The 8,438-nt window shown below is 49.0% G+C and overlaps 1 protein-coding gene across 2 annotated transcripts in view; it reads left to right on the forward strand.

Moving 5' to 3' along the window:
• SERPINE1 (serpin family E member 1) overlaps window positions 1-3,685 on the forward strand; it is a 7,763-nt gene extending 4,078 nt beyond the window's left edge. For both annotated transcript variants that reach the window (XM_024745461.1, XM_024745462.1), the window contains 4 exons: window positions 749-849; window positions 967-1,053; window positions 1,585-1,668; window positions 2,000-3,685. In XM_024745461.1, the coding sequence (XP_024601229.1) occupies window positions 749-849; window positions 967-1,053; window positions 1,585-1,668; window positions 2,000-2,037 (310 nt within the window). In that variant the 3' untranslated portion in view covers window positions 2,038-3,685. The remainder of the gene's footprint in view (window positions 1-748; window positions 850-966; window positions 1,054-1,584; window positions 1,669-1,999) is intronic.
• The last annotated feature ends 4,753 nt before the right edge of the window (window positions 3,686-8,438 follow it).

Genomic DNA, 8,438 nt, shown 5'->3' on the forward strand with positions numbered 1-8,438 from the left:
CAGCTGTGCCCTGATGGGAAGCAGAGCGAGAGCCCCAAAGCCTCGCTGCTGGAGTCCTCCTCAGGCTCAGCTCTCAGAACACAATCTACAGACCGGGTTTTTGTTCAAATATCCTTGCAGAAGAATTTGCCCTGCCCCCTCCCTCCCCAGTCAGGCTGAATGTAATTGTGCTCAAACTACTGCCTTATTTGAGGAAAGTAATTAGTCATAGGTTCAAGGGGGTGGGGATTGCAGGAAAATGTTCATTAGTACTAGAATCTCCCAGCAAGGAGGAGACCTTGCAAACGGATTTGAAAAAACAAGCTTCCCACTTCTACTTTCTTTTTTTTTTTTTAATCTATTTATTTATTTATTTATTTTGGCTGTGTTGGGTCTTCGTTGCTGCGTGCGGGCTTTCTCTAGTTGTGGCCAGTGGGGGCTACTCTTCGTTGCGGTGCACGGGCTTCTCAGAGAAGCTGCGGAGCACGGGCTCTAGGCGCGCGGGCTCAGTAGTTGTGGCTCGCGGGCTCTAGAGCTCAGGCTCAGTAGTCGTGGCACATGGGCTTAGTTGCTCTGTGGGATCTTCCCGGATCAGGGCTCGAACCCATGTCCCCTGCATTGGCAGGCGGATGCTTAACCACTGCACCACCAGGGAAGTCCCCACTTCTACTTTCACATCAGTCCCCATCCTGTTGGTTTGTGGGGACGGAGATACTTGGTGGGGTTAGAGGTGGCCTGAGCTTGAGCTGTGTCCTGCTCCTGTCTGCAGGTTCTCCCTGGAGAGTGAAGTTGACCTCAGGAGGCCCCTGGAGAACTTGGGAATGACCGACATGTTTAGGCCAAACCAGGCAGACTTCTCAAGACTTTCAGGTAAGAGGTTTTCCTTTCACTTTCTTCCCCTGGTGGACAGTGGGGTCCCTAAGAGGACTAAGGAGCTTCTCACTGAGAACCAAAGCTGATGTGTTTTGGTATCCACCTCTGTTTCAGATCAAGAGTTTCTGTACGTGTCGCAGGCGCTACAGAAAGTGAAGATTGAGGTGAATGAGAGCGGCACGGTGGCGTCCTCCTCCACAGGTGAGTCAGGCTCAGGTGAGGTCTGGCAAGCCTCAGCCCCAGGCTTCCAGGAGGGGCCGCGGTCTGGCACCCAGACCCTGGGTGAATCGGGAAGACCCCACTGCCCACGTCAACCAGGTGTCTCCTGGTAGAGCTTCGCTTCCTGTGTGGAGCGCATCACCCCGATCCCACTAGAACACAGGCCTGCTTTCCCCGGCACCCCGCCCCCTCCCCACTGGCTCTGAGGTCCTCTGACTGTGAGGTCCTGGCTTTGCTCTCAGTGGTCAGTCACGAGGCACTTGCTTCCAATACGCCCTAAAAGGGTTTAGATAAACGTGCCTGCAAGTGACTACCTGAGAGATCTCTACCCAATTCCTGGAGGAAACCAGGCCTCAGAGGACATCCCAACACTTTTAGGGTTCACATCCAGGAAATAACTGAGCCTCCTAAAACGCCCCCATCCCAGTGCCACTGTCACTGGATCACCTATGAACAATCCAGGCCTCCGTGCCCACGTCCCTCCGCTCTAAGACGTGGTCCCTTCTTTTCCAGCCCTTACAGTCTCAGCCCGAATGGCCCCCGAGGAGATCATCATGGACAGACCCTTCCTCTTCGTGGTACGGCACAACCCCACAGGTGAGCCGGGGGCCCGGGAGACCCCCCACCCCCCCTGCTCTCCTGGACTCGGGCACTAGTCCGGGCAGGTGTAGACACCCCCACTCCCCCCAAGAGGACTCCAGGCAAGGAATCATAGCTCTGTTCCCCTTCCCCTCCTCGGAGGCAGTGCTCTCTCCAGACGGGGTGCTCAGTCTGTCCCCCAGTCCCGGCTTAGTCACTAGAGCAGCTGTGCCTCCAGGCACTCACTCATCTCCCTGTATCTCAGTTCATCCGTAAACACCCAGCTGGGTGAGCTGTGCTGTTCCCCTTCCCCCCGGCTTCTCATCTCCCATGATTCTTCCATCCTCAGGAACTGTCCTTTTCATGGGCCAAGTGATGGAACCCTGACCATGGGAAATGCAGCCCTCATCTGGGACAGAACTGGAGATGTCCAAGAAGAAGAAACTCCGGAGCAAAGAATTTTTATTTTAATTCATTTTTCTGGAGAAAGAGAAGATATTTGTCTTTTTTTTTTTTTTAATGGTAAATCTTTCGAATCTGTCTCTTAGACCTCCAGCTCTCCCAGGAGGGGGAAAGAGGACCTTTGAGTTAAACTCCCCAGCGGAGACCCTGGGAGAGACTTCGGAAGCACAATGCCCCGAAGGTCTCCCAACAAGACTGCAGAACTCCCAGGACCATTTGCGCGGCTGCTTCAGCCCATCGCTCTGCCTGTTCGGGTCTTCGGACCTGGATCCCACTGAGGCCCTCGTAGGATGGCACCACAAGGCTTACAGGAAGGAGCTTTTGTGTGTTAGCTAGAAATAATTTGTGTTCCGGTCACGTTGCCGTCACTCTTGCACTGTCTGCTACTGCTGAAAAAGCTGGCTGCAGGCCAAAGAAGGCCAATGGGAGAAACACTCTTTCATGTCAAGGTCCGTCCTCCCCCAGCTCAGAGGCACGAGACCCACCCAGGCCTGGCTGCTCCCTCCCCAGAAACAGTGTGCATATATTATTTTGGAGTGTAGGTGACTTGTTTACTCAGAGAAGCAGCTTTCTGCTCCCCACAAACTTTATGTTGCAGAAATAGAGGGAGAGAGATGATTTATGCCTCGTTCTTGGCACCAGTATCCTGGTGGGCAGGGTGGGATGCCAGGGGTGTCCTTGAGCATTTACCACATCCTTGTCCTTGTGTGCTTGTGAGAGAGGAAGGGCTACGGAGAAAACATATTATTTAAACTTGTTCATAGTGTTCCTTTGTGGTCTGTGTCATTGCACCTCAGGAGTGGTCACTTGCCTGTCATTCCCCTCCTGGCAGCGGGAGTGATAGGGCCCACACTGCCACCTGGTGGCTGCCCGAATCCCATCGCTCCTCTCCTGGCCTTTCCCCTCCGTGGAGCAGGACCCCTGCCAGGACTGTCCAACTTCAGCCCACTTTAGGAACCAAAAGGATGTGGTGGGCGAAGGCAGACAGAGCTGTTGTTTCAAAATTTTCCAATATACTTAGGAGCAGGAGTGCAAGGGGCTACACGACCTAGCAGGACAGAACTTTCCCCAATTACATGGTGACTCACAGCCGCATTGGTGACTCACTTCAGTGTGTCATTTCCGGCTGCTGTGTGTGAGCTGTGGACACGTGAGAGAGAGAGAGAGAGAGAGAGAGACAGAGAGAGAGAGAATGAGAGAGACAGCAAGAAGCTCGGGCTCAATTACCCCCGTTAGATAATCCTTCTGAAAGCCAACTAGCTGGTGGGTAAGGCATGAAGACCAACTTATTGAAGAACTGCACACAGGCGTCGAATGAATGTAACCTAATAGAACCCTAATCATCCCACTGTGCCCCTCAGTGAAAAATCTTCGTTCTTTGTGTGTTTTTGTTCTTTTTTCATGATGCACTGGACAATGAGAGCCACACACAGTACCCTCAAGGATACCCAAATGTGGGGTCCGACATTCCTGAAAGTGTGTTGAATTCTATGCTTTTTCACTTTTGATATAGAAGCAGCTAAAAAATGTTTTTTTTTAAATAATAAATAAATAAAAATACTCCAAAATCGTCCCTGGCCTTGACTTTCCATGTTTCACACGGTACAAAATCCAAACCCTGTCAGTTCACAGACCTCTCGGGTGAAAGGGATCTTTATGAAACACACACCCACAAGCTCAAGGCTCACTGTCCCGTCATGGGTGAATCCACAGGGCTGGCCACCGGGCTCTGCAAGAAGACCCCCAGGGATATACTGTGCAGGACGTGATTCTCCCTTTGGGCATCATCCCCAACAAGGAAAGAGGGTTCCCCAAACACCTGCCACCTGCCCAGACACACCTGCTCACTGCCCCTGTCACTTCCCATCTCTGTTCATGCCATTTCCTTCCCCACCAAATGTCCCCACCCTCCCCCATGCCTACCCCACTCCCCATTTCTCAAAACCCAGACCAGATCCATTTCCCCCACCATGGACAGCCCATGGATCCAGTCGACATCATCGGTCTCTGCTTGGCATGTACCCATCTTTCTTTCTCCTGGTGTGTAACAATGCGTGCATGTGTGTATGCTCTGAGTGCACGTTATCCTCCCCACCCCCACTGACATAGCAGGTTCCTTGAGAACAAGGCTCTTTTGTTATACAGATTCTTGTTTTTAACATCTTTATTGGAGTACAATTGCTTTACAATGGTGTGTTAGTTTCTGCTGTATAACAAAGTGAATCAGCTATACCTATACATATATCATCCCCATATCCCCTCCGTCTTGCGTCTCCCTATCCCACCCTCCCTATCCCCCCCTCCCTATCCCACCCCTCTAGGTGGACACAAAGCAAGAGGGAAGCCCCTACATAGATTCTTAATATCCTCCTTAAAATGTTATCCTGAACAGTCCTTTATTGTCTTCTTCCAGTATCTTGAAGGCTTTTGCCAGAGGACATACTTCCCCCAATTATTTTCCATTCGTATATTCAAAAATAATTTTTAAATGGAAAAAATACCAAGAACTAGCTGTCAAAATTGCATGCTATCCAGCTCCAGAGCCCTCAAGATGGAATTGATAGACCCAGACCACGCCCCCCCCGGAAACCTAGATCATGTCTTAATAGGAACTAATTATTGTCCAGAGGCTCTTGATCAAAACATTGTCTGATAGTTAAGCGGTAGTGAGTTCTCCATCACTGGAAGTGTTCAAGCACAGCCAGGATGACCTCTTGGTGGGGATGAGTCAGCAGTCAGGGTAGAGGTGATTTTTTTAAATGACAAGGAACACCTGCTCATACTAAGACATTCAAACTGTTTGAAAGGGTAAAAGTGGATCACTGATTGACATTTTGGTTGTTTCGTGGCTTTTTAAAAAAATGTTGTTACCAACAATGCTGAGACGGACATCCTTGCACATTTATCCCAGTGCACACATGCTCGTATATGCATAAGATAACTTCCTAGCAATGGGACTAAGTATCTTTTAAGAATCTCCTAATCCCGCAAGAATGTGATTATGTTGGTGACACCAACATTTTCAAATGGTACAAAACAATCAAAGGTGATCCTCTTGCCTGGTAAGAATCCTACGTTTTCTGAAGCTTAAAAAAGCCTTCACGGGCTCCCCTGGTGGCGCAGTGGTTGAGAGTCCGCCTGCCGATGCAGGGGACACGGGTTCGTGCCCCGGTCCGGGAAGATCCCACATGCCGCGGAGCGGCTGGGCCCGTGAGCCATGGCCGCTGAGCCTGCGCGTCCGGAGCCTGTGCTCCGCAACGGGAGGGGCCGCAACAGTGAGAGGCCTGCTTACCGCAAAAAAAAAAAAAAAAAAAAAAAAAAAAGCCTTCACAACTTTCCTGAATAACCCCACTGCCATGAATAAAGATAGATTTTTAGACCTTGAACTGAAAGAAGCTTCACATTATAATTTTCCCTAATATTATGTTAGACTTCTTTGGAGCAAATTTTGATTACAATGTTTTGGAGAGTAGATCTAGAAAAGGTCTCCATTCACTGACTCCCTCCTCAGTCATTCAACACGTACTAAGGCCTTCTCACTGCCCTTCCGCTCCTGCATCCCTCTCAAGGGTCAGTCCAGGGGCATTCTTGGGGCCTCCAACACAATGCACTAGGATGTTCCAAGGAGATGTGGTTGTTACACCTCCTCCTCATGGTTTCCTCTCTTTACATTCAGGATTTCTTGTCTCCCACAAGGCTGTCGTAGTAAGAGAGGCCCCAGAGTGCAATCAAGCCTGGAAGGAAGGTCTTCCTCTCCCCTTAGAAAGCCAGTGGGAACAAGGGCAAGACCCAGAGGAACGAGGCCTAGAATGAGTAGCTCCCCAAAGCTACTCTCAGCTTTAGAGAGAGATGCTCTCCTTTAACCTCAATGACTTCTCCGTCTTTCCTTTCCTATTCTCACTGTGCAACTGGCAAGCCTTGAAGGACTAAGATATGGTTGTAGAACTACAGGAAAAAAGGCCAGAGAGGCCACTTTGCCTCTTCCTAGCCTTACAGCCCAGCCCGTACACAAAAACTAGATGTAGCCTGAGCCAGTTCACAAGATACTTCTACGCTGAGGTTTATGGCCAAAACTTCAGCTGGGGCTAAAGGATTCCTCTTCCTGCAGGAATACTTCCTTCCTCTCATACAGATCCCGATTCAGGCTCATAAAGGCTCATGAAGGCCAAGAATTTAGGACACCAGGATCCAGATTTATCTTTTGTCCTCCTTATACCCTGAAAACATGACCAATGCCAGGCACTGGGCTAGTTGTTGAGGAGCTACCCATCTGTGACAGATTTGCTTAGAGACCAAAAGAGCCTCCTTTTTGCACAAGATGCTTCCAAAAGCAGAACACATTAGAGCCTTAATTCTGCAGGATGTAATTCAAACACTGTCCATACATGCTGAGAAGGCTCAGAAGAAAAGAGTTCTTCAGAAGGTCTCTTCGCCACCAAGGGAGTTTGCCCCAGGAAGTGCCCCATTTAACAGTACCTTCTGTTCTTCTCAGATATTTTGAGGACAAAGACGGTGATGCAGCCTCACAGCGTGGAGCCCACCCAGGCCTCCTTGGCCACTCTTCCTCTGTCTATTTCTAGGGATGAAAATTCCACAAGATCTGCCTGCATCTATCATAACTGCAGATTTCTTGTTCACCTCACCCATTGGAATTATGGATCTGCCCAGGTGTGGGCAATGAGTATGGATTTTGTAAATCCCTCAAGGGTAAAAAGATTCTATCAGAATGAAGCTTGTCAAGGAGACACCATCTGTTTTCCAAACCATTTTTTTTTCCAGGCGGTTCCTCAAGTAAGTTTCATTGTACCAATCATGGCGTGCACTTCTGTAGAGATGAGGAAGGTAAGACACAGGAAGGTTGAATCACTTGGCCCAGCCATGCCTGTGCTCCTGGCCACTGCACTGTACCGCCCTCTCTGTGGCATTTGTGAACACAGATCTCCCTGAACACAGAGGAGGGCTCAGACGCAGTCAGGAGCAAAGGTGCTGCCCTCGCGGGCCCGTCACCAGGGCATCCTGTGTGCACACCAGTGCCTTACCAGCTGGGACACTAGCGCCCTGAATGCAGCCTTTTCTCCCCTGGCCACCAGAGGTCGCTTTGGCGCCAGTGGAAAGCTTCTGAAGCAAAGCAGCTATGGCTTCAACCGAAATCTTGCCAAGTCTGAACTCCAATTTAACAAGTTTTTCTTTAAACGTGTAACTGTATACTGGGGGCGGTGAAGGACTTTTAAAACAGAGTAAGTGAGGGACTTCCCTGGCGGTTCAGTGGTTATTAAGACTCTGCAGAGGGAGCGGGTTCCATCTCTGGTCAGGGAACTAAGATCCCTCAAGCTGCTCAGCGCAGGCCAAAAAAACAACAATAATGTAAGTGATTGATGTTTCTTACTCTCAAGTACAGGCATACCTCGGAGATACACTTACTTTATAAATACTTTATTGCTAAAAAATGCTAACCATCATCTGAGCCCGTAATTGTAATCTTTTGCTGGTGGAGGGTCCTGTCTTGATGGATGGCTGCTGACTGATAAGGGTCAAGCTTGCTGAAGGTTACGATGGCTGTGTCAGTTTCTTAAAATAAGACAACGGTGATTGACTGCATTGATTGACTCCTCCTTTCACAAACAATTTCTCTGTAGCCTGCAATGCTGTTTGATAGCATTTTACCCAGAGTAGAACTTCTTTCAAAATCGGAGTCAATTCCCTCAAACCCTGCCGCTGCTTTATCAACTAAGTTTATGTAATACTCTCATTCCTTTCCTGTCATTTCAACAGTCTTCACAGCATCTTCACCAGGAGTAGATCCCATCTCAAGAAACCACCTTCTTTGCTCATCCAGAAGAAACAACTCCTCACCATGAAGGTTTCATTGCGAGATTGCAGCAGTTCAGTCACACCTTCAGGCTCCACTTCTAATTCTAGTTCTCTCGCCATTTCTACCACATCTGCAGTTACCACAGTGGTAACAAAGATCACTGATCACAGGTCACCATAACAAAGATAATAATAATGAAAAAGTTTGAAATATTGCAAGCATTACCAAAATGTGACACAGAGGCATGAAGTGGACAAATGCTGTTGGAAAAATGGCGCCAGTAGACTTGCTCGGTGCAGGGTTGCTACAGTACAAACCTTCAATTTGTAAAATACTCAGTATCTGAGAAGCACAGTAAAGCAGAGCGCGGTTAAATGAGGTCTGCCAGCATCTACGGAGAATACTCACCAAAAAGCTGAAATGTTATGGGAATCACTGCAAAAATGGTTCAAAGAAACATTCTAGAAATGATCACTGGAGTGTAAAGGGTCATCAGGACCGGCTGCTTTGTTCC

The sequence above is a fragment of the Neophocaena asiaeorientalis genome, unplaced genomic scaffold, assembly GCF_003031525.2.
Source record: "Neophocaena asiaeorientalis asiaeorientalis breed wild unplaced genomic scaffold, Neophocaena_asiaeorientalis_V1.1 scaffold461, whole genome shotgun sequence".
NCBI lineage: Eukaryota > Metazoa > Chordata > Mammalia > Artiodactyla > Phocoenidae > Neophocaena > Neophocaena asiaeorientalis.